This window comes from Panulirus ornatus, chromosome 64 (genome assembly GCF_036320965.1).
Source record: "Panulirus ornatus isolate Po-2019 chromosome 64, ASM3632096v1, whole genome shotgun sequence".
Lineage (NCBI taxonomy): Eukaryota > Metazoa > Arthropoda > Malacostraca > Decapoda > Palinuridae > Panulirus > Panulirus ornatus.
This window is the reverse complement of record NC_092287.1, coordinates 10,882,797-10,910,650: the sequence shown is the minus strand read 5'-3', so window position 1 is coordinate 10,910,650 and position 27,854 is coordinate 10,882,797. Positions and strand designations below refer to the sequence as shown.

Genomic DNA, 27,854 nt, shown 5'->3' with positions numbered 1-27,854 from the left:
TGTTATAATCTAACTCAGAGGGCTGTATATTTTTGTTATAATCACTTTATCATAACTGCTTTAAAAAGGCATTACTTGTGTAATCTCATAGATTGTATGTTATAATCTAACTCAAAGGGCTAATGTCTTTTTGTTATAATCACTTTATCATAAATGCTTTAAAAAGGCATTACGTGTGTAATCTCATAGATTGTATGTTATAATTAACTCAAAGGGCTATATCTTTTTGGTTATATTCACTTTTTTATAACTGATTTCAAAAGGCATTACTTGTGTAATCTCGTAGAGTGTGTTATAATCACTTAATCATTTCAGACGTGAACGGGGTTGTTTAACCTCATAGAGTGTGTTTAATCACCTAACTATGACTCATTCGTAAGGCTTAACTTGTGTAATCATATATAGTGTGTTACAATCACTTCGTTATGGCTGAATCAAAAGACTTTACTTGTGCAATCTCATAGAGTGTATGTTATAATCACTTGATTAAGATTGATTTAAAAGGCTTTTTTATGTCATAATTACAAGCCTTTTTTTTTTGGTGTATATGTAAGTAAAACGTTCCGATGATATTTCTGATGACGAGTCGACAGCTCGGAGGCAAAATGGAGACAAAACCCGAGTCCAGGAGCTGTACAGTGAGTGCAGTATGTATGGACATTTGAGGGTAACAGGTGGTTCCTAGGGATCCCGTTTTCAACTCGTTAGCGGAGGGAGGAATACAGACATACATACCTGATGGTCACTGGTATTTGTCAACTCAGAGCTGTGTGGCGAGACACTACATTCAGTCTTCAAGAAATCCCTTAGTCAGATTTTTACCTCCGTGCGCCTATTTTTTTTTTTTTTTTTTTTTGGTATTGTCCATTGCTTGTACTAATGATCATGACCGCACCAGTAATTGCAGCCTTTTGGAATGGAATTGATCATGTAGTAAACCATCAAGGCGCATTTTGAACGAAGACGTGGTCATTTTTCAACCTGATATATAGAGTCCTTATACTCGACATAAATTATATACTTTTCTTGAATATTATATACCGTATATCCTACACGGTTTTTCTAGATATTGATTCCCGTTCACCCAGTGAGTCAGAGGAATATCTTAAGAGGCAGTGGTTCGTTGGAGCAGTAGCGAGCCATGAAATGAACCAGCTCTTATCTCTGTGCCATGCGCCCGCCCACCCCCCTCCTTGTACACAGAACTCCGCCACGCTGAAGATAGAAACATTTACGACACGAAGTGTATATCCACCATGTTGTGAGGTACATGATGCAGGTGACGAACTTACTGAAAATACTAGAAGGCAATATCCAAGATGGAGAGTGGGTGCAAGATTTTGCTGTGTGTGTGTGTGTGTGTGTGTGTGTGGGTGTGTGTGTAGAGGGGAATGCCGGTAATGATGATGGAGGCCATTAGCAGGTTTCTGGGGCTGCAGGTGATAATTACAGTTATCATAAATAAATATTTGGTGATAAGTGTGATATAATGTTCTTTACCGAATGTGTAGGGTTGTGTGAAATACCGCTGTGTTCATCATCAGGTGTGTACGGTCAGCAGGTGTGTAGGGTTGTATATAACATCTGTCTTTATCATCAGGTGTGTAGGATTATATGCAATACCTGTAGTTATCTTCAAGTGTGTGGGGGTGCATGTATGAGTTCATAGTCAGGTGTGTACGGTCAGCAGGTGTGTAGGGTTATATATAACATCTGTCTTTATCATCAGGTGTGTAGGATTACATGTAATACCTGTAGTAATCTTCAGGTGTGTGGGGTTGCATATATGAGTTCACCGTCAGGTGTGTGAGGTCAGCGGGTGTGTATATTACACCTACATTCATCATCAGTGTGTGTGTGTGGAGACCAGTCAATAACCCGTCATTCTCTCCCTCTGCGTGTGTGTGTGGAGACCAGTCACTAACCCGTCATTATCTCTCCCTGTGTGTGTGTGTGTGGAGACCAGTCACTAACCCGTCATTATCTCTGCGTGTGTGTGTGGAGACCAGTCACTAACCCGTCATTATCTCCCTCTGTGTGTGTGGCAGCACGAGCTGGTGGTGGCGGCGGAGGCGGAGGGCCACACAGCGCACGCCATCGTGCACGTCACCATCGCTGACGTCAACGACAACGAGCCTCACTTCCTCGAGAAGGACCTCCAGGTGACCGTCGTCGAGGAGGAGGACGCCCACCTCCCTACCACCATCGCCAAGGTCAGTCTAAGCCTTTTTGGGGTGGGTCACTCAAGGCCCTAGCAAGGCCTTTGATGATAATTATCAGGAGAGACCAAGTTTTATCTCTTCGTGTGGGTTGCCAGAGATATCAAAGGGGATGGACTAGGGCGTAAGGTTTCCCAGGGAAAACCCTGAGTGTCTTTTCCCCCGGAAAGGCTCGAGCGTCTTTCCCGGGACGTGTCACAACTAACCTTCACTGGTTACTCGTGACGATTCTGGTTTGTGTACGTAAAAAGAATTTGAAAATGGTGGAGTTGCTCGATCCTGGGATCACCGAGCGACGGGCCGTGGGTGGGAGGAGGTCGCTGAACCAAAAGACCGACATGTTAGTTGTTCAGTGTTTAAAAAAATCCCCTCCACATAAATTGGTCCACTTAAGTCTTTCGGCTTCATTTGTTACCGAGGAATGTGGCTTTTATTTTTTTTTTTTGCGGAGTTTGTACGCCGTCGTCAGCCCTTGGCTGGATATTTGATGATCTGGAAGCCCCATAAACTCTTTTAGGAAAAAGAGAATGACTTTCGGCGAGACGAGAAAGAGCAAGAATAACCATTCTTTAGGCTGTCGGATTTCTGTGTAAAGTTTGCGGTAAATATTGGAAGGGAGTTTAATCATTCTTGTATCGCTGGAGACTCGTAAACATGGCAGCGTGTGTAAATATGTATCACGCAAACATTGCCATAATGAAAGGGATAAAGCAAACAACTGTTTCATCATGTGTTCACACAATAGCAGCAGTGTGAAGTATAACTGTGTATTACCCTAGAGTTATGTGTAGGTTCTGGTGGAGTTCCTTCTGTGTTGCTGGCCAAGTTCCTCCTGTGTTACTGGCCTGTTTTTTTTTTGGTTTTTTTTTGGTTTAGTTCCTCCAGTGTTACTGGCCGAGTTCCTCCTGTGTCGCTGGACGAGTTTTCTCCTGTGTTGCTGGTCTTTTCTGGTTTAGTTCCTCCAGTGTTACTAGCCAAGTTCCTCCTGTGTCGCTGGACGAGTTTTCTCCTGTGTTGCTGGTCTTTTCTGGTTTAGTTCCTCCAGTGTTGCTCAAGCCGAGTTCTTCCTGTGTTGTTGGACGAATTCCTCCTGTGTTTCTAGCCTTGATCACCATGTGTTACTGTCTGAGTTCCTTCTGTTTTGCTGGCTGAGTTACTCCTGTGTTGCTGGACGAGTTCCTCCTGTGCTTCTGGCTTAGATCACCATTTGTTGCTCGCCAAGTTCCTCCTGTGTTACTGGCCGTGTTCTTTCTGCGTTACTGGTTGAGTTGCTCTTGTGTTGCTGGTTGAGTTCCTCTTCTGTTGCTGGTTGAGTTCCTCCGGTGCTGCTGACGGAGTTCCTGTGGTGTTACTGGCAAAGTTCCTGGCCGAGTTCCGCCAGTCTTGCTGACAGAGTTCCTCTTCACGCGACGGAGGTAGAGGGACCGGCTCCCAGATGAGTGGATAGAAGAGATAAAACGAAAGAGAAATGGAAGAAGATGAAGTGAAGAACGGGAAGATGACGCACTGGGTGTGGAGTGGAAGCATTGCTTTAGTGAGAACGCTGAGTAGAGGCTGGACGAGGGAGGAATGGAAGAGTAGGAGTGAAGAGGGAAACGTTCATTATGGGAGGTTGTGATCCACTGTACGCATTGCATAGTCGTCAATAGAGGTTGTGATCCACTACAACACACTTGGAACAGTCATCACTGGAGGTCGTGATCCACCACATACATCAGTCATCACTGGAGGTCATGATCCACCCCATACATCAGTCATCAGTGGAGGTCATGAGCCACTACACACACTTAATCAGTCATCAGTGGTTGACGGGATCCACTACACACTCTCAATCAGTCATCAATGGTTGACGTGATCCACCACACACTCTTAATCAGTCATCATTGGTTGACGGGATCTACCACACACACAATCAGTCATCATTGGTTGGCGTGATCCGCCACACACGTATGAGTCATTCCATCCCAGGCAACGTGTGCAGAGAATTTTCCTAGCTACATACAAACAGGTATTCAAGCCTGATACTCATGTCCGTTGACAAAGATGTACGATAATCTCTCTGTGTATGTACAGTCACAGTATCAGCTGACCGGCTTGACTGTGTACCACTATATACAGTTAACTGGCTGACTGGCTATGTCCTAAAACACTACACCGTATGTCTGTCTTTCGTATGTCTGTCTTTAAACACTTCGACGGTACCAAGGGGTCCAGATTGCGTAACGCATCACTCAAAGATCCATTGTAAGTAACATCATGGTTGATAGCCACGTAGTCATATTGGTTAAGTACAAAATATCATGTATTTCCATCAGATGTTTTCTGTCGTGCCACAACCTATTCAGAAAGCGAAGAAGATCTAATTATATAACACAGAATCATCCTTCACTGATAGATGTGCATCAATGGGATGGCTTTCATATTTTTGTGGTAGATATTCTAAAAGCGTTGCATTATCAAAAAAAAGAATATATAAAAGTAAAGAAAATAAGTTAGAGAAAAAGAATTTTGAATTTGTAATACTTTTACCTCGACGAAGTGATTAAACTGTGATTTTAATGATGCATGATTAATTATATATCGGTTAATAAACATGAGAGTTCTATTCATCTAATGTTTCTAGAGAAAGAAATTGTTTCGACACATGGATTTCTCTTTGTGTGCACACCTTCACGCTTATGGTAATATTGAACAGCACAGAAACACTAGGCGTGATTAAGCCTCGAAATGATGTCCACAAAACGCTTATGATTATATTTTTTCCATTTTCCCAAATTTAATAGAGAAAGAAAAGACGAAAAATTTCAGAAAAGAAAAAAATGAAAAATAGAAATATGAAGTTGTACATATGATACCAAAGATAGAATACACCAGTAAACGAAGATTGTGATGGTAACTTATTATAAAGAAAATGGATAGTAAACAATGAAGCTCATATATTTCTAGATGCACAAAAGGAAACGGTTTCAAGATAATGCACATTTTGATAACGGTTCCACTCTCACTGGTAGAGTAAGTAATGTCGTATATATTCTTGATTCATTTGATTTGAGGAAGAAGATACCGCAGGACCTCTTGCCCAAAGCCATATCATCCTACTGTCCCCTTTGTTAAAATCTTACAGTGCGAGAGCTGGTCATCCACCCTCTCAAAAGCAAATGTAACAAAGCTTCAAGCCATACAATACAGTGCACTCAGAACAATCACTGGCTGCTTAGCAATCACATACCATCAACATTTATACATTGAAACAAAGATCTTCCTAACACAGTCCCAGTTAACATCTCAGCACTCTGTTCTCTATAGCAGCGCTAGACCTCCTCTCACACAAACCATTTCATGACTAACCATCAACCCCAAACTAGACATAAAGATTTTACTCCTGTCTCACACTTCAGTAACCTTTACTTATAGATCCTCTCATCCCCATGAGTATAACATTAAAAGAACACATACGCACTAAAATGACCTGACAGGCACTGATCCACGGACCTCCCCAACTCTGCCTTTAAACTCCAGCCCACGAAACATACACCCATCAGAAACCACATTCCCTAGACAAGCACGAGTCACACTCTCCCGTCTACACGCTCTGGACATCACCCACCACTGCCACGCTACAAACACCGCTTCATCACATCCCAAGACCCTTCATGCCTACGATGCAACTGCCATAGAGGCACGCAGAGTCATACTCAAGCGTCATACCACCGTGGTCGAGGAACGTCACGTCGTGTTTAAGGAAAGTCAACATTCGATCGCAAAGGGAGACAACAACATTCACGAGTTTTAGAGGAGCGGCGGTGGTGTGATGGTGACTTTGGTGACTTTGAGAGTAGCAAGAACATCGTTGCCGGGGCGGTGTGTGTGTGTGTGTGGGGAGGAGGGGAATGAGACCAGGTGGTCAGGTTGGTAATAGACAACAATCGTAACTCTGGAAACAACTCAGTGAGTGGTGGACGTGGGTGATGGGTAGCTAGCTGTTTTGATTTGTCTTTTGTTTTTTTTTGTCTATCCTGGTGGAATATATCGGTTGGGCTGTCTGGTCTACACTCCCCCCAACCTGTGGGCCACCATACCGAAGTCTTTGCCAAAAAAAAAAGTTGAATCACAAATTTAATTAAACTCTAATGTGTTCTGGATGGGAGGAAAATGATATTTGGTTGTCGTGTTTCTGTCGTGACTATTTCCCACACCTTTTTGTACACGACGGCACAAGCCTTGAGCACCAGGGTACGAAACCCGAAGCACGACTGTACGAACCTGTTCGATACCCTTGGCTATGACACGATCTTTGATACTCATTGGGTAAGACATCCTGGATTTTCATCTTTTAAGACATTGTATATCCTCTTTAGGAATTTTAGGGGTTTTAAAGTCGTATTAAAGTTTAAGTATCTGTCGGTACTAGATTCATTTCTTCGTGAATTGGGTTGTTTATAACAATCCCTGTGAACGTAGTGATTAAATCGACTTCCAGAAACCTGGTTAAGTCGACTTTCAGAAACCTGGTTAGCTCAACCTCTAGAAACCTGGTTAAGTCAACTTTCAGAAATCTGGTTAACTCAACCTCTAGAAACCTGGTTAAGTCGACTTTCAGAGACCAAGAGCAATAACATCTGCTGCCTGAAGATGGCGCATACGTCACCCACAAGACTAGAAGAGATAGGGATCATATTTCACGAGCGTACATCACCACTGGAATACGCAGTGGCCCACATCTCATAACTTAAGACGCCTATTACTCATGATAACACTGGAGTTGAGGATCATCACCTGATTCATAACCAGGCAAGCCATCACAGCGTTCCACCTCCCCTCTCCTTCCTCAAGGGACTTGCACCTCCAATCAGTCTGATTTACTTGAGAGTGTAAACAATGATTCTGCAATTTCTGTTTGGCATACCGACGCTTCTTCCTCTCCAATACGATGATGATGCGTGAAATGCAGAGGGGATAAGGAGAGGTGATGGAGAAGAAAAGGATTCTGAGATGGAAGGGTCCAAAGGAGAGCAGGACTGGGGAAAAGAATGACTGGAAAAGTGTTTGCCGTTGATGGATGGGGGGGGGGGGGGGCGTATGAAAGAAAATGGTGATGATGGAAGGCGGGGTACGTTTTCTTTCATAGGATTGTCACCATATGAAACGATTTAATAATTAGTTGAAGGCAGTACCGTAGATACTTGTAAGCAAAGAGTTGATAGATATTTCCCTTCGAAACTACGACTGATAATACTTGCACTTTCTTAGCAGTTTTCTTAGCAGTATGAACAAAAAAAAAAGGTCTTAATGCTCCTCTCTGATCATTGGCAAGTGACTCGTGTGATCAAGACTCTCTCTGATCATTGGCAAGTGACTCGTGTAATCAAGACTCTCTCTGATCATTGGCAAGTGACTCGTGTAATCAAGACTCTCTCTGATCACTGGCAAGTGACTCGTGTAATCAAGACTCTCTGATCATTGGCAAGTGACTCGTGTGATCAAGACTAGGTTCAGTGTGTTGACTTGAAACCAATAATTGTCTTTCCCTCGGTGGCGACAAAACCAATTAGACACACTACCACTTGATCAGAGACAGAAGAGGTCACCACTCAGACTAGGAACTCTAACATTCATCCACATAACAAAAAACAACAACATAAAAAACCAAGGAACAGCAGCATCAACAAAAGCACCAACAACGAGAGTAACAAAAGCAGCAACATCAACAAACAACAACAGTCACACAATGAACAAAAGCAATAAACACAACCACAGACCAGCAACAGTACAAAAGGAAAAACAGCGACACGGTGAGCAAAAGTAGGAACAGAGATAAGAAGAATATCAACGCCCACTGCAACACAAACACATACCGGAGTGGCATCATAAAAAAGACAGAGGCAGATGCGAATCAGCTTACTTTTCATTGTGTGTCACAGAGTTTATTGTATTCAGAGTTGGTTCGTGAGAGGAAGCAGTGAGAGGCACGGTGGATGGATAGTTCTGATGCCTCCTCTTGGTCCGTGAGTGGAAGCGATGAAAGGCACGGTAGATAGTTGGTTCTGATGCCTCCTGTTGGTTCGTGAGAGGAAGCAGTGAGAGGCACGGTAGATAGATGGTTCTGATGCCTCCTCTTGGTTCGTGAGAGGAAGCAGTGAGAGGCAGGGTAGATGGATGGTTCTGATGCCTCCACTTGGTTCGTGAGAGGAAGCAGTGAGAGGCACGGTGGATAGATGGTTCTGATGCCTCCTCTTGGTCCGTGAGAGGAAGCAGTGAGAGGCACGGTAGATAGATGGTTCTGATGCCTTATCTTGGTTCGTGAGAGGAAGAAGTGAGAGGCAGGGTAGATGGATGGTGCTGATGCCTCCTCTTGGTTCGTAAGAGGAAGCAGTGACAGGCACGGTGGATAGATGGTTCTGATGCCTCCTCTTGGTTCGTGAGAGGAAGCAAATGAAAGGCAGGGTAGATGGATGGTTCTGACGCCACCTGTTGGTCCGTGAGAGGAAGCTGGGAGAGGCAGTGTGGGTGGATAGTTGGCACATAAGCAGCCTGGGTTAGCGCCTCTCCACATGACAGAACCTTACTAACCTAACCAGGCAGAACTCTTCACTTAAGGAATGAATTATTGAACATCGCTCCCATTAGAACTCTGGGGGAGGCAGTGTGGGTGGAGGAGGGATTTTAAGAATGATTTCTGGTCTTGGAAGACTAAAACATTTCTCTTCTTTTGGGGAATAATTTAATGAAGTCCGCCATAAAAAAAGAACCTCTTTGGGCCATAGACGAATGACTTGTAGGGTGGATGGACACGTTAGTACTATGGTAATAAGGAATGCCTTTCTTGTGTTGCTGATGCACAAAACCATTTCTTCAGGTGAGATTAAATCCTGTTTCCCCGCCCAGAAAAGGATGTATCAGGTGGTTGGCAACTAGCGATTAGAATTAGCGCCGCCAGCAGCGCAGTGTTCTTAGCTTAGCCGTAGCTATCATATTCCCCTCCATGGCCTATATTAGTGTCCTTCCTTTCTACCATACCTACACGTGACCACAGTACTCTCTATACGTATACATCGCACACTATTCTTGACAACATATAACTAACACAATACATTAGTCTAAACTAAAAACTTCCTTGGGTAGCTTACACACACACACACACACACACACACACACATCCAAACAACATCTCCCCAGCACTGAGACGGAACACCGTCACGGTTCGTTCCTGTGGTCCCCATGGCCAACTTGAAGGATGTGGAAACCTTGCTCACCTCTACCAACACTGGCTGCTAAGACTTGGTTCATTCTATATCCGTTTCTGTAACGTTTGCGGTCTCAAATCCAGCCTGTACTGCACTTGTTTTCATTTACCACCTCAACTGATCTTATCCCGAAAATCCATGTCTCTAAGGGCTGTCTCTCCACTATCAAAGCTCTATCTATGATCTCTACCATCATACGCGATCCAAGGGCGGTGGTTCAGCTGAACTTAATGCAACAGAAACACTTAGAGACGGGCCTCTGGGATCTTGAGTCTCCCAACTTTGAGACGTTTAGCTCGAAATTTTCTTTATCTTCTTTACCTTTGCTTTTATATTCATATAACACCCCCTCTCTCTCTCTCACCCTTCCTCCTCCCCCATTTCCTTTAGATATGTAATAATCTTCGAATTTTCGCCCCATCCTACAAGGCGTTGCTCTCTTCACCTCCACGTGCCGAAAACCCTTTATGTGGGGGATTTCATTGTATACAAAAAAAAAGTAATGTCTGCTTACCCTTTTGTGATGATCCCAGTGGAGTTAAGTCCCTTTGTTTGCCTTTTGTGACGACCTGGAACGAATAATCAAACACCCAACACGAGTTTCTGAATACCATGACCACCCTTGCAGTACAGCCGACCTTTTCTATTATCCCAGTAAACCTTCCCATTACATAAACATTGTTTTTGCCCTTATTGGGATCTTCTGACTAGATTTCTACCCTAGTCACCTCCATTTCCTTAAGTCTACCCCATTTTATTCTCTATTTTTTTCGACCAGATTCTCCAGCTGATCAAACCCACTCTCTTCGACACATTACTTTCCGCTATTTCTCCCTTGCATGACTCCACATTCAGTCTCTCCACCATCTCCTCCCTCCAAACCTCTGCCTTCTCGTGTACCTTCCACGTGAAAGGGTTTCCGAAAAATCTCCAAGATCCAAGTGCGTTAAGTATTTATGCCCCTGAACTAACTCTGATCCTCGTTTTCCCGTTTCGTCTCTTACATATGAACCCAAACTTCCCTACTTTTTGAAGTATGTTTTTTTGTGCAGCCCGTCCTTATGAAATGAAGTCGTTCTAACCCATCTAACTATCGCCCTTGTACTCTCACTTCTGTCCTCTGAAACTCTCCTTAACTCTCAATTTTCTTGAAAATTGATATCTCTTTTTTTTTTTCAGTTTACCAATACTGCTTTCACGGTGCAAGGTCCAGTGGTGATCTTTCCTTTGTGATTCACTTCTGGCCAGTCTTTGATCATGGTCCTCGAAATCTCCAAAGCACTTCTCTGGGTCCGGAATGTTATTGCTTTCTAACCTTCCTTCCTTGGTTTCTCTGCTTCTCTTTGTTCTCTTATGCATATTTCCCTTTGTAGTCGTTCCACTGTGGTAGTTGTTGGTGTAGCGAGATCTCCCTCCTCCCCCATCCCTCCCTCATCGTGTCAACAGAGAGGTGCCACAGGGCTCTGTCCTATCGTCTTTCCTCTTTCTTGTCACCATAAATGATATTCTTTTTAATTCTTTAACTCTGTTCACTTGTTCGTCTGTGATTCCACTTTATATTTACCATTTCAGTCCCCCTCCACCCCCTGTCCTGACATCAGTACCCGTTCTCTTTCTCGCACTGAACATGTTTCCTCAAGTTGATTCGAACGTGTGCAGTAGTATTTGGGAATGGGAAAGCACTAGCCTGGTTAAATTCAACATTCCAAAAGAGCCATTTCTATATCTCATTTCTTTCGTGAAATTAGACGTTGAAGTTACGTAGTCCATGCCTGTAATAACTAAAACAAGTGAGGCACAGCTGTATCGTCTAACATCATCTGGGAACCCAACCTTCATGAAATCATATCATCTATGTCACAGAAGGTTGTGGGGTGAGGAGAGGGGTGATGAACTGGTGCCGACATTAATTCACATCTGAAAAGTCTCATCAGAATACTGCTTTGCGTACTTGTGGTGGTGGGTTATCCCCCTTCCTCTTCTCTCTTAGCCAGAGTAGAATCAAAAGATTCCTGCTATTCCCAGTTCATCCTCCATTTTCCGTCGACCTTAATGTGTCTAGAGGCATTGGCTCGGCCACCTCCCATCGTAAGAAGTCTATACCAATTCTACTAATCTCACTGATTCCTGGAACCACGGTACCCGCTCGGCTGCTGCTTTCGTCTATAGATTTCCCGTGTGGAGATAAGCCAGACGAGGCTTGATCGTTATGGTATCCAACTTCTTTCCTCACACACCAAAGGTGTTGGATTTTACTTCTTTCTTTTTTTTTCCCCCTCCCGTATGACCATAACCTTTCCACCTCTGTGAGTCGAGTCTAGAAATAACCGAGAAGCTTTTATTGATTTTTAAGAAAATCTTTCTCATGTTTTTCAAATTTTCTTTCATCCGAGGTTTTTGACCGGCCTTGTTGGCTACTGTGAAAAAAAAAATATGAAGAAAAAAGATTTTTCATACTGACTTGGGAGAAAAATGAGTTATTGCAATCGTACGGCAAACATTGCCATTCACTACTGGGGAAAAATTGGTCTAGCATACACGCCTTTCACGTTCATAGGTCGAGCTATGAATACTCCAGTGTCAGGGAGGAGGAGGAGGAGGGCCAGAATTTCCTGGTGACTGGAATCCACACGTCCTTCAGCGTGATGCTGTAGGAGGGCCAGTGTTACTTGGTGGCCAGAATCGTAGGTCCTCTACTGACGGAGTGTACAACAGAGGATGTGTTGTTGCCGGACGTAGTGTGAGTCTGTGGAGCATACATGTTCTCTTTTCTTTAATCTGAACTCTAATTCCTTTTGAATGCAATTATTTTGAAGACTTCGTCAACAAAGTACAGAGTGCCCGGGAAAGATCCCAGGAGATTTAGTAATTAGATACAATTAAGTGTTGATATACTATGTTACTTTCATTTCAAAATTCGGCGCGAAATCTCTCAGAAATTTAGTGTCCTGGGCTGCCACTAGATGACACTACTAGTAACAGCCTGCGCATGCGCAATACTCAGTTACACCATTTAAGCATGACGTCGCTGCAGAGAGTGTAATGTGTGTTGTTTGTTTGTGGAATAATTCAGAGCTTTAACGGAGGCTCATATTGAATTCCACCGGATGGTACTAAGATTTTAAAAACATTTTCTAAAGATCTAAAATGGAAAACATTGCATGTTAACTGTTTTGATATCACCAACGAAAATTTCGGAGCCTTTTCTCGGTCACTTTGTGTATTGCTCACCATCCTCATCTACCGCTCACCCCGCCTTCCAAAGCTCCAATCTCGGCACTGGTTAGTTAGCAGACTGTGGGTAATCCCATACAATTCTCCCGGTCAGGTAAGAGATGTCGACGCCAGAGACAAATCGCTAGAGGCTCGCATGGCCTTGTCTCCCATTGACTGGTAGACGGGTCTGTTGTCTTTCACAGTTTTAAGTAATTCTCTTCCCAGGACAAGCATTGTCAGCTGTGCTTAAAAAACGAGACAAACCGCAATTAACCATATCTAGATTTAGATCTGGCGTTCTACCGGCATGACTTTTCTCAAGAAGAACTAAACGAAATTGATTAGTTTAGGTAGAAACAGTTACCGAGTACCATAAAGCAACATAATGGAAGTTAAATACGATGTAATATTGGCTATCAAGTTAGTAGTAATGGCAGAGATTCTGTAGGTACTAGGCAATGCTTTTAGAGAGAGAAATATGCACAGGATTCTTTATTAGGGTAAGAGTCGTGTCGAGACACAGTCGGTAGAAGAGTTTAAAACAATTTGTCGTCTGCACAAGTCACCCTCCACAGGGTTGCTGGTTGGTGAAAGTATGTGGAGTGCCAGACAGTTCAAGGCAACTGAAACCTTAAGACCATCTCATAAACTCTGCATATATATATATATATATATATATATATATATATATATATATATATATATATATATATATATATATATATGCTCTACCTCGCTAACGCGGGAGATAGCGACAAAGTATAATAAATAGATATATATATATATATATATATATATATATATATATATATATATATATATTTATTTATTTATCTATTTATTATACTTTGTCGCTATCTCCCGCGTTAGCGAGGTAGCGCAAGAAATCAGACGAAAGAATGGCCCAGCCCACCCACATACACATGTATATACATACACGTCCACACACGCACATATACATACCTATACATCTCAACGTATACATATATATACACACACAGACATATACATATATACACATGTACATAATTCATACTGTCTCGTCGCCACCCCGCCTCACATGAAATGACAGCCCCCTCCCCCCTCATGTGCGCGAGGTAGTGCTAGGAAAAGACAACAAAGGCCACATTCGTTCACACTCAGTCTCTAGCTGTCATGTATAATGCATCGAAACCATAGCTTCCTTTCCACATCCAGGCCCCACAAAATTTTCTATGGTTTACCCCAGACGCTTCACATGCCCTGGTTAAGCCCATTGACAGCACGTCGACCCCGGTATACTACATCGTTCCAATTCACTCTATTTCTTGCACGCCTTTCACCTACCTGCATGTTCAGGCCCCGATCACTCAAAATCTTTTTCACTCCATCTTTCCACCTCCAGTTTGGTCTCCCACTTCTCCTCGTTCCCTCCACCTCTGACACATATATCCTCTTTGTCAATCTTTCCTCACTCATTCTCCCCATGTGACCAAACCATTTCAAAACACCCTCTTCTTCTGTCTCAACCACACTCTTTTTATTACCACACACACACACACACACACACACACACACACACACACACACATATATATATATATATATATATATATATATATATATATATATATATATATATATATATATCCCTGGGGATAGGGGTTTAAGAATACTTCCCACGTATTCCCTGCGTGTCGTAGAAGGCGACTAAAAGGGGAGGGAGCGGGGGGGCTGGAATTCCTCCCCTCTCGTTTTTTTTTTTTTTAATTTTCCAGAAGAAGGAACAGAGGGGGGCCAGGTGAGGATATTCCAAAAAAGGCCCAGTCCTCTGTTCTTAGCGCTACCTCGCTAATGCGGGAAATGGCGAATAGTTTAAAAAAAAAATATATATATATATGTGTGTGTGTGTGTGTGTGTGTATTATTACTTTTTTATTCTCTAGCCTGAACCATTTACCCATTTTATATACCAACCCCTTAGGGTGGATGAACAGCTAAGTTGACTTAGGACTTAGGACCCACTACTGCAACCAGTCGGGGTTGAGATCAAAGCTCTTGCAGCGAACAGAAATGGGTTGCACAAACATGGCATTGCCAGGAGTGGATACGACTGTGTATGGTGTAGTACTAGGGACATCAGTAAGGTGTTGGCACAATTATGTTTTTCCGACATCATCATTGTTCTCGTAGAGAGTGTCGTGAGAGCCAACCCTTGGCTTTAAGTGGTCTGATGATCGGCCATGGACGAAGATTGATTCATAGAACAGTTACTTACAACTGCGTTGTGGAAATACTGTTAACGCAAGTACCAGCTAACGTAGATGATTATAAATGAATATTTGCACTCGAAAGCAGATGATCTTTTTAACTGCAAGTGTTCTGCAGACTATATTTTCTACCCATCTGCAAGTGAAGCTTCAATAGATCTTGAGATTTTAGTTAAATTTCTATTTATTTAACAAAGTTTTGGATGAAACTCCTGTGTGATGTGTACTTTGTTGGCTCTCAAGAATGCGTATAGTAAGGAATGGAACAAGTAAATATAGGGTGACTGGAATAATCACGAAAGAGGAAAATGTATACACAAGTCAGACCATGTGTTGGGGACTGGAATATAATTGTTTATTATAACGCAACATGAGTCTGTGTGTTACTGGTTGCTGGACAGCCTCCACAAACGAGGATAAATTGCTTTTACTCTCCTAAACCTTTGATAGGAGGTCTGGTCCAGTTTTCCGGAAGGTATTTCTAAATAGAATTACTGATAATTTCTGTATAAGTTAAACTCTGTTTGCCTAAAGGTAATCTCCGGTGTGTAGAGTGAGCTCTGGTCACAGCTGGTGTGTTGGAGACACAGAAACCTGATATTTTCCACTACGAAATTGGTTAAACGGGGAAAAAGATGAGTGTGTTTGAAAACGTAGTTGTCTCAAGGGTGTTGTATGAATATGGGTTTGGGGCCCCGAGTGTGAAAGAGAGAGGATGTGGTGAAACTGAAGTGCCCAAGGATGATGTGTGGTGTGGAGAGGGTACGTCGTTTAAGGAATGAGAATGTATGAGTGAGGTGTGGTAGTAAGCGAAATTCGATCAAAAGAGCTGCCCAGGGTGTGTTGAAATGGTCTGGACATATGGAGAGGATGAGCGAAGAGATACTGACAAAGAGGATCTACGTCTCAGAAGTAAAGGTAGTAGGATGGAAAAATCTTAATATTCAAGAAGATGGAGAATAGAGGAAAAATTGTTACGATGAAGGTTAGAATCTTGTCGACACTTGCTTTATAAAGAAAAAAATATAAGCTCTTGGCAACAGCGCTTAGAGCGAGATTACCCCTTCTCTTGATATGCCTGGGCTTTATGCACAAGGGGAAAAAAAAATATCTTACCGGATGGTTCCGCTAAATTTCGAAATGATCAATACGACTCGTGTTGTCTCGGTAGGGTTGGTAAGCGTGAATGTGAGACAAATCTCCTTATAATTACGTATGGTAGACCCGTTTTGTAGTTAGTTATTTCCATCGAAATATGAAATTATGGTGGCACATCACAGGAAAATGTCGCTAGCAATCCCTGTATAACATAATCAGGAAGACAAGACTCCCAGTGTGAGCTCAATGGGCATTTTTCAATACACTTCGTCCATGATTCCATATTGTTTCACGTAAAAGTGACAGTATACTTTTTTTTTTCACCAAGTGTACATCGCTGAAACCTTCTGCTTACTCAGTAGGGATGTATGAGTCTACGTTGAAAGCCTTTGAATCCTTGAAAGTTCTTAACTGGTGGGGGAACAACCCAAAAAGAGTTCATTTAAGGAGGTCGTTTACTGTCTGTGGGTCCTGGTGTTGGACGATACTTCGGGGAAGCTTAAACTGCGGTTAACATCTCTGGGTCCTCACTGCTGACAGCTCTCGATACAGCATTGGTACTGACCATCTATCTACCTGCTTCCTAGGACCCTGATAACGGGGAAGTGAGAGAGAGAGAGAGAGAGAGAGAGAGAGAGAGAGAGAGAGAGAGAGAGAGAGAGAGAGAGAGAGAGAGAGTAAGGGGACTTGGGGTCGTTAGCTTTGGACCTGGTCGCCATGAATAGTCTCACACTAAAGAGGAATACAGATAAGACTGTCACTCATTCTCGGGTATTCTTAGTACCTTAATAAATAAAGGGATTAGTCAGGGGGGGGGATTTGGTCAGTCCTTAACTGGGAAAAGGCGTTCCTAGAGCTGTCAAGAGCTGAAGCTGATGAAACGCAGGATAGAAGTCTTGGACTTCTGTGTTTCAAGATCCTGGAGATACAAGGCAGACACGAAGATCCTGGAACGATAGATTTCCAAGTGTTGGTTATTCCCACCCCCCTCACTCGTGTTATTCCCACCCCCCTCACTCGTGTTATTCCCACCCCCCTCACTCGTGTTATTCCCACCCCCCTCACTCGTGTTATTCCCACCCCCCCTCACTCGTGTTATTCCCACCCCCCTCACTCGTGTTATTCCCACCCCCCTCCCTCGTGTTATTCCCACCCCCCTCACTCGTGTTATTCCCACCCCCCTCACTCGTGTTATTCCCACCCCCCTCACTCGTGTTATTCCCACCCCCCTCACTCGTGTTATTCCCACCCCCCTCACTCGTGTTATTCCCACCCCCCTCACTCGTGTTATTCCCACCCCCCTCACTCGTGTTATTCCCACCCCCCTCACTCGTGTTATTCCCACCCCCTCACTCGTGTTATTCCCACCCCCCTCACTCGTGTTATTCCCACCCCCTCACTCGTGTTATTCCCACCCCCCTCACTCGTGTTATTCCCACCCCCTCACTCGTGTCCAATGCTTCAGCGAACAAATGGAGATTTTCGTTTTTCGATTCCAGAGCAGATCTCAAAGACCACGAATCCCATTTGGCACATGTATATATTTACCTGTATCCACACTGATGCCGTGGAGGGAATATTCCTTCATCTTGCAGGAGAGATGAAACGAGATACACCAAGCTTTCACCGTTTGTTTTAATACCATATCCCTGACGAGATGTTGGAATACATACGAAAACTTGGAATACCTTGTTTCATCATTCTTTACAAACACACACACACACACACACACACACACACACACACACACACACACACACACACATATATATATATATATATATATATATATATATATATATATATATATATATATATATATATATATATATATGTATATATATATATATATTACATAGGTATAAGTTTGTTGAGTATTCCTGGGAAATTATATGGGAGGGTATTGATTGAGACGGTAAAGGCATGTATGGAACATCAGATTGGGGAAGAGCAGTGTGGTTTCAGAAGTGGTAGAGGATGTGTGGCTCAGGTGCTTGCTTTGAAGAATGTATGTGAGAAATACTTAGTAAAACAGATGGATTTTTTATGTAGCATTCATGAATGTGGAGAAGGCATATGTTAGAGTTGATGGAGATGCTTTTTGGAAGGTATTAAGAGTATATGGTGTATGAGGTAAGTTGCTAGAAGCAGTGAAAAGTTTTTATCAAGGTACAACTCTAAAGACATGCCTGGATGTGTATATAAGGTTAAAAGTAGAGATTGTGATTATGTATATAAAGTTAAACGTAGAGATTGTGGATGTGTATATAAGGTTAAACGTAGAGATTGTGATTATGTATATAAAGTTAAACGTAGAGATTGTGGATGTGTATATAAGGTTAAACGTAGAGATTGTGATTATGTATATAAAGTTAAACGTAGAGATTGTGGATGTGTATATAAGGTTAAACGTAGAAATTGTGATTATGTATATAAAGTTAAACGTAGAGATTGTGGATATGTGTATATAAGGTTAAACGTAGAGATTGTGGATATGTATATAAAGTTAAACGTAGAGATTGTGGATATGTGTATAAAAGGTTAAACGTAGAGATTGCGGATATGTATATAAAGTTAAACGTAGATGGTTGTGGATGTGTATATAAGGTTAAACGTAGAGATTGTAAAATGCATTAAGCTGGTCAAACTAGAATAAGCTTTAACACTAGATTCAGCAGCATAATCATAGTATTAGGAGAGGTCAAGAAAATAGTTCCTAGTGTTTCAACATAAAGTTGAAGAGGACCATCACACTGACTGGAATAGATCTTGCTACCTTGCCGAACTTACACCTTTAGAAAGAAAGATTATAGAATCTGGTATATGTTCTGTATCCACTTTTTCTGCCTAATTGAACAGTTCTGACCTGACGTGTCAGTCGGTCGACCTGTCATGACCTGGCACTTCGATTTTGCTTAATCAGTCCGACGCTGACCTGAGTTTCTAATGTTTATATTACTTGTTACCTTACCTTTCTGTCAGCTTGCCTGCGATGTGATAAACGAAAGATCTTGCAGCTACATATTCATTTCTCCTGTGCTTTTATCTGCACACACACACACACACACACACACACACACACACACACACACACACACACTGATATATATATTTATATATTTTATTTTGCTTTGTCGCTGTCTCCCGCTCCTGCGAGGTAGCGCAAGGAATCAGACGAAAGAAATGGCCCAACCCACCCCCACACACATGCACACACACACACGTCCACACACGCAAACATACGCACCCACACATCCCAACGTACTCACATATATACACACACAGACACACACATATACACACATGCACACAATTCACACTGTCTGCCCCTACTCACCCCCATCGCCACCCCGCCACACACGGAATAACATCCCCCTCATGTGTGCGAGGTAGCGCTAGGAAAAGACAACAAAGGCCCCATTCGCTCACACTCAGTCTCCAGCTGTCATGCAATAATGCCCGAAACCACAACTCCCTTTCCACATCCAGGACCCACACAACTTTCCATGGTTTACCCCAGACGCTTCACATGCCCTGATTCAATCCATTGACAGCACGTCGACCCCGGTATACCACATCGATCCAATTCACTCTATTCCTTGCCCGCCTTTCACCCTCCTGCATGCTCAGGCCCCGATCACTCAAAATCTTTTTCACTCCATCTTTCCACCTCCAATTTCGTCTCCCACTTCTCGTTCCCTCCACCTCCGACACATATATCCTCTTGGTCAATCTTTCCTCACTCATTCTCTCCATGTGCCCAAACAATTTCGAAACACCCTCTTCTGCTCTCTCAACCACGCTCTTTTTATTTCCACACATCTCTCTTACCCTTACATTACTTACTCGATCAAACCACCTCACACCAAACATTGTCCTCAAACATCTCATTTCCAGCACATCCACCCTCCTGCGCACAACTCTATCCATAGCCTACGCCTCGCAACCATACAACATTGTTGGAACCACTATTCCTTCAAACAGACACATTTTTGCTTTCCGAGATAATGTTCTCGACTTCCACACATTCTTCAAGGCTCCCAGGATTTTCGCCCCCTCCCCCACCCTATGATTCACTTCCGCTTCCATGGTTCCATCCGCTGCCAGATCCACTCCCGGATATCTAAAACACTTTACTTTATATATATATATATATATATATATATATATATATATTATATATATATATATATATATATATATTTTTTTTTTTTTTTTTTTTTATACTTTGTCGCTGTCTCCCGCGTTTGCGAGGTAGCGCAAGGAAACAGACGAAAGAAATGGCCCAACCCCCCCCCCCCCCCATACACATGTACATACGTCCCCACACGCAAAAATACATACCTACACAGCTTTCCATGGTTTACCCCAGACGCTTCACATGCCTTGATTCAATCCACTGACAGCACGTCAACCCCTGTATACCACATCGCTCCAATTCACTCTATTCCTTGCCCTCCTTTCACCCTCCTGCATGTTCAGGCCCCGATCACACAAAATCTTTTTCACTCCATCTTTCCACCTCCAATTTGGTCTCCCTCTTCTCCTCGTTCCCTCCACCTCCGACACATATATCCTCTTGGTCAATCTTTCCTCACTCATTCTCTCCATGTGCCCAAACCATTTCAAAACACCCTCTTCTGCTCTCTCAACCACGCTCTTTTTATTTCCACACATCTCTCTTACCCTTACGTTACTTACTCGATCAAACCACCTCACACCACACATTGTCCTCAAACATTCATTTCCAGCACATCCATCCTCCTGCGCACATCTTTATCCATAGCCCACGCCTCGCAACCATACAACATTGTTGGAACCACTATTCCTTCAAACATACCCATTTTTGCTTTCCGAGATAATGTTCTCGACTTCCACACATTTTTCAAGGCTCCCAAAATTTTCGCCCCCTCCCCCACCCTATGATCCACTTCCGCTTCCATGGTTCCATCCGCTGACAGATCCACTCCCAGATATCTAAAACACTTCACTTCCTCCAGTTTTTCTCCATTCAAACTCACCTCCCAATTGACTTGACCCTCACCCCTACTGTACCTAATAACCTTGCTCTTATTCACATTTACTCTTAACTTTCTTCTTCCACACACTTTACCAAACTCAGTCACCAGCTTCTGCAGTTTCTCACATGAATCAGCCACCAGCGCTGTATCATCAGCGAACAACAACTGACTCACTTCCCAAGCTCTCTCATCCCCAACAGACTTCATACTTGCCCCTCTTTCCAGGACTCTTGCATTTACCTCCCTAACAACCCCATCCATAAACAAATTAAACAACCATGGAGACATCACACACCCCTGCCGCAAACCTACATTCACTGAGAACGAATCACTTTCCTCTCTTCCTACACGTACACATGCCTTACATCCTCGATAAAAACTTTTCACTGCTTCTAACAACTTGCCTCCCACACCATATATTCTTAATACCTTCCACAGAGCATCTCTATCAACTCTATCATATGCCTTCTCCAGATCCATAAATGCTACATACAAATCCATTTGCTTTTCTAAGTATTTCTCACATACATTCTTCAAAGCAAACACCTGATCCACACATCCTCTACCACTTCTGAAACCGCACTGCTCTTCCCCAATCTGATGCTCTGTACATGCCTTCACCCTCTCAATCAATACCCTCCCATATAATTTACCAGGAATACTCAACAAACTTATACCTCTGTAATTTGAGCACTCACTCTTATCCCCTTTGCCTTTGTACAGTGGCACTATGCACGCATTCCGCCAATCCTCAGGCACCTCACCATGAGTCATACATACATTAAATAACCTTACCAACCAGTCAACAATACAGTCACCCCCCTTTTTTATAAATTCCACTGCAATACCATCCAAACCTGCTGCCTTGCCGGCTTTCATCTTCCGCAAAGCTTTTACTACCTCTTCTCTGTTTACCAAATCATTTTCCCTAACCCTCTCACTTTGCACACCACCTCGACCAAAACACCCTATATCTGCCACTCTGTCATCAGACACATTCAACAAACCTTCAAAATACTCATTCCATATCCTTCTCACATCACCGCTACTTGTTATCACCTCCCCATTTACGCCCTTCACTGAAGTTCCCATTTGCTCCTTTGTCTTACGCACCCTATTTACCTCCCTCTGGAAGGAGGTATATATATATATATATATATATAATATATATATATATATATATATATATATATATATATATACATATATATATATAAGAGACAGGAGGTCAAGAGAAAGGTGCAAGAGGTGAAAAAGAGGGCAAATGAGTTGGGGTGAGACAGTATCATTAAATTTTAGGGAGAATAAAAAGATGTTCTGGAAGGAGGTGAATAAAGTGCGTAAGACAAGTGAGCAAATGGGAACTTTAGTGAAGGGGGCTAATGGGGAGGTGATAACAAGTAGTGGTTATGTGAGAAGGAGATGGAGTGAGTATTTTGAAGGTCTGTTGAATGTGTTTGATGATAGAGTGGCAGATATAGGGTATTTTGGTCGAGGTGGTGTGCAAAGTGAGAGGGTTAGGGAAAATGATTTGGTAAACAGAGAAGAGGTAGTAAAAGCTTTGCGGAAGATGAAAGCCGGCAAGGCAGCAGGTTTGGATGATATTGCAGTGGAATTTATTAAAAAAAGGGGGTGACTGTATTGTTGACTGGTTGGTAAGGTTATTTAAAGTATGTATGATTCATGGTGAGGTGCCTGAGGATTGGCGGAATGCGTGCATAGTGCCATTGTACAAAGGCAAACGGGATAAGAGTGAGTGCTCAAATTACATAGGTATAAGTTTGTTGAGTATTCCTGGGAAATTATATGGGAGGGTATTGATTGAGACGGTAAAGGCATGTATGGAACATCAGATTGGGGAAGAGCAGTGTGGTTTCAGAAGTGGTAGAGGATGTGTGGCTCAGGTGCTTGCTTTGAAGAATGTATGTGAGAAATACTTAGTAAAACAGATGGATTTTTTATGTAGCATTCATGAATGTGGAGAAGGCATATGTTAGAGTTGATGGAGATGCTTTTTGGAAGGTATTAAGAGTATATGGTGTATGAGGTAAGTTGCTAGAAGCAGTGAAAAGTTTTTATCAAGGTACAACTCTAAAGACATGCCTGGATGTGTATATAAGGTTAAAAGTAGAGATTGTGATTATGTATATAAAGTTAAACGTAGAGATTGTGGATGTGTATATAAGGTTAAACGTAGAGATTGTGATTATGTATATAAAGTTAAACGTAGAGATTGTGGATGTGTATATAAGGTTAAACGTAGAGATTGTGATTATGTATATAAAGTTAAACGTAGAGATTGTGGATGTGTATATAAGGTTAAACGTAGAGATTGTGATTATGTATATAAAGTTAAACGTAGAGATTGTGGATATGTGTATATAAGGTTAAACGTAGAGATTGTGATTATGTATATAAAGTTAAACGTAGAGATTGTGGATATGTGTATATAAGGTTAAACGTAGAGATTGTGGATATGTATATAAAGTTAAACGTAGAGATTGTGGATATGTGTATAAAAGGTTAAACGTAGAGATTGCGGATATGTATATAAAGTTAAACGTAGATGGTTGTGGATGTGTATGTAAGGTTAAACGTAGAGATTGTAAAATGCATTAAGCTGGTCAAACTAGAATAAGCTTTAACACTAGATTCAGCAGCATAATCATAGTGTTAGGAGAGGTCAAGAAAATAGTGACAAGTGTTTCAACATAAAGTTGAAGAGGACCATCACACTGACTGGAATAGATCTTGCTACCTTGCCGAACTTACACCTTTAGAAAGAAAGATTATAGAATCTGGTATATGTTCTGTATCCACTTTTTCTGCCTAATTGAACAGTTCTGACCTGACGTGTCAGTCGGTCGACCTGTCATGACCTGGCACTTCGATTTTGCTTAATCAGTCCGACGCTGACCTGAGTTTCTAATGTTTATATTACTTGTTACCTTACCTTTCTGTCAGCTTGCCTGCGATGTGATAAACGAAAGATCTTGCAGCTACATATTCATTTCTCCTGTGCTTTTATCTGCACACACACACACACACAAACACACACACACACACACACACACACACTGATATATATATTTATATATTTCATTTTGCTTTGTCGCTGTCTCCCGCTCCTGCGAGGTAGCGCAAGGAAACAGACGAAAGAAATGGCCCAACCCACCCCCACACACATGCATACACACACACGTCCACACACGCAAACATACACACCCACACATCCCAACGTACACACATATATACACACACAGACACACACATATACACACATGCACACAATTCACACTGTCTGCCCCTACTCACCCCCATCGCCACCCCGCCACACACGGAATAACATCCCCCTCATGTGTGCGAGGTAGCGCTAGGAAAAGACAACAAAGGCCCCATTCGCTCACACTCAGTCTCCAGCTGTCATGCAATAATGCCCGAAACCACAACTCCCTTTCCACATCCAGGACCCACACAACTTTCCATGGTTTACCCCAGACGCTTCACATGCCCTGATTCAATCCATTGACAGCACGTCGACCCCGGTATACCACATCGATCCAATTCACTCTATTCCTTGCCCGCCTTTCACCCTCCTGCATGCTCAGGCCCCGATCACTCAAAATCTTTTTCACTCCATCTTTCCACCTCCAATTTCGTCTCCCACTTCTCGTTCCCTCCACCTCCGACACATATATCCTCTTGGTCAATCTTTCCTCACTCATTCTCTCCATGTGCCCAAACCATTTCAAAACACCCTCTTCTGCTCTCTCAACCACGCTCTTTTTATTTCCACACATCTCTCTTACCCTTACGTTACTTACTCGATCAAACCACCTCACACCACACATTGTCCTCAAACATCTCATTTCCAGCACATCCATCCTCCTGCGCACATCTTTATCCATAGCCCACGCCTCGCAACCATACAACATTGTTGGAACCACTATTCCTTCAAACATACCCATTTTTGCTTTCCGAGATAATGTTCTCGACTTCCACACATTCTTCAAGGCTCCCAAAATTTTCGCCCCCTCCCCCACCCTATGATCCACTTCCGCTTCCATGGTTCCATCCGCTGACAGATCCACTCCCAGATATCTAAAACACTTCACTTCCTCCAGTTTTTCTCCATTCAAACTCACCTCCCAATTGACTTGACCCTCACCCCTACTGTACCTAATAACCTTGCTCTTATTCACATTTACTCTTAACTTTCTTCTTCCACACACTTTACCAAACTCAGTCACCAGCTTCTGCAGTTTCTCACATGAATCAGCCACCAGCGCTGTATCATCAGCGAACAACAACTGACTCACTTCCCAAGCTCTCTCATCCCCAACAGACTTCATACTTGCCCCTCTTTCCAGGACTCTTGCATTTACCTCCCTAACAACCCCATCCATAAACAAATTAAACAACCATGGAGACATCACACACCCCTGCCGCAAACCTACATTCACTGAGAACGAATCACTTTCCTCTCTTCCTACACGTACACATGCCTTACATCCTCGATAAAAACTTTTCACTGCTTCTAACAACTTGCCTCCCACACCATATATTCTTAATACCTTCCACAGAGCATCTCTATCAACTCTATCATATGCCTTCTCCAGATCCATAAATGCTACATACAAATCCATTTGCTTTTCTAAGTATTTCTCACATACATTCTTCAAAGCAAACACCTGATCCACACATCCTCTACCACTTCTGAAACCGCACTGCTCTTCCCCAATCTGATGCTCTGTACATGCCTTCACCCTCTCAATCAATACCCTCCCATATAATTTACCAGGAATACTCAACAAACTTATACCTCTGTAATTTGAGCACTCACTCTTATCCCCTTTGCCTTTGTACAGTGGCACTATGCACGCATTCCGCCAATCCTCAGGCACCTCACCATGAGTCATACATACATTAAATAACCTTACCAACCAGTCAACAATACAGTCACCCCCCTTTTTTATAAATTCCACTGCAATACCATCCAAACCTGCTGCCTTGCCGGCTTTCATCTTCCGCAAAGCTTTTACTACCTCTTCTCTGTTTACCAAATCATTTTCCCTAACCCTCTCACTTTGCACACCACCTCGACCAAAACACCCTATATCTGCCACTCTGTCATCAGACACATTCAACAAACCTTCAAAATACTCATTCCATATCCTTCTCACATCACCGCTACTTGTTATCACCTCCCCATTTACGCCCTTCACTGAAGTTCCCATTTGCTCCTTTGTCTTACGCACCCTATTTACCTCCCTCTGGAAGGAGGTATATATATATATATATATATATATATATATATATATATATATATATATATATATATATATATACATATATATATATAAGAGACAGGAGGTCAAGAGAAAGGTGCAAGAGGTGAAAAAGAGGGCAAATGAGTTGGGGTGAGACAGTATCATTAAATTTTAGGGAGAATAAAAAGATGTTCTGGAAGGAGGTGAATAAAGTGCGTAAGACAAGTGAGCAAATGGGAACTTTAGTGAAGGGGGCTAATGGGGAGGTGATAACAAGTAGTGGTTATGTGAGAAGGAGATGGAGTGAGTATTTTGAAGGTCTGTTGAATGTGTTTGATGATAGAGTGGCAGATATAGGGTATTTTGGTCGAGGTGGTGTGCAAAGTGAGAGGGTTAGGGAAAATGATTTGGTAAACAGAGAAGAGGTAGTAAAAGCTTTGCGGAAGATGAAAGCCGGCAAGGCAGCAGGTTTGGATGATATTGCAGTGGAATTTATTAAAAAAAGGGGGTGACTGTATTGTTGACTGGTTGGTAAGGTTATTTAAAGTATGTATGATTCATGGTGAGGTGCCTGAGGATTGGCGGAATGCGTGCATAGTGCCATTGTACAAAGGCAAACGGGATAAGAGTGAGTGCTCAAATTACAGAGGTATAAGTTTGTTGAGTATTCCTGGTAAATTATATGGGAGGGTATTGATTGAGAGGGTGAAGGCATGTACAGAGCATCAGATTGGGGAAGAGCAGTGTGGTTTCAGAAGTGGTAGAGGATGTGTGGATCTGGTGTTTGCTTTGAAGAATGTATGTGAGAAATACTTAGAAAGGAAATGGATTTGTATGTAGCATTTATGGATCTGGAGAAGGCATATGACAGAGTTGATAGAGATGCTCTGTGGAAGGTACTAACAATATATGGTGTGGGAGGCAAGTTGTTAGAAGCAGTGAAAAGTTTTTATCGAGGATGTAAGGCATATGTACGTGTAGGAAGAGAGGAAAGTGATTCGTTCTCAGTGAATGTAGGTTTGCGGCAGGGGTGTGTGATGTCTCCATGGTTGTTTAATTTGTTTATGATGGGGTTGTTAGGGAGGTGAATGCAAGAGTTTTGGAAAGAGGGGCAAGTATGAAGTCTGTTGTGGATGAGAGAGCTTGGGAAGTGAGTCAGTTGTTGTTCGCTGATACAGCGCTGGTGGCTGATTCATGTGAGAAACTGCAGAAGCTGGTAACTGAGTTTGGTAAAGTGTGTGAAAGAAGAAAGTTAAGAGTAAATGTGAATAAGAGCAAGGTTATTAGGTACATTAGGGTTGAGGGTCAAGTTAATTGGGAGGTAAGTTTGAATGGAGAAAAACTGGAGGAAGTAAAGTGTTTTAGATATCTGGGAGTGGATCTGGCAGCGGATGGAACCATGGAAGCGGAAGTAAATCATAGGGTGGGGGAGGGGGCGAAAATCCTGGGAACCTTGAAGAATGTGTGGAAGTCGATAACATGGATTGTGCTGGAAATGAGATGTTTGAGGTCAATATGTGGTGTGAGGTGGTTTGATC

The 27,854-nt window shown here is 42.6% G+C and overlaps 1 protein-coding gene across 1 annotated transcript in view; it reads left to right on the top strand.

Moving 5' to 3' along the window:
* The window catches only part of LOC139746242 (uncharacterized), a 754,529-nt gene that overhangs the window by 676,846 nt on the left and 49,829 nt on the right, over positions 1 to 27,854 (top strand). Inside the window, exon 7 of the mRNA XM_071657248.1 lies at positions 2,049 to 2,213. Coding sequence (XP_071513349.1) covers positions 2,049 to 2,213 — 165 coding nt within the window. The remainder of the gene's footprint in view (positions 1 to 2,048; positions 2,214 to 27,854) is intronic.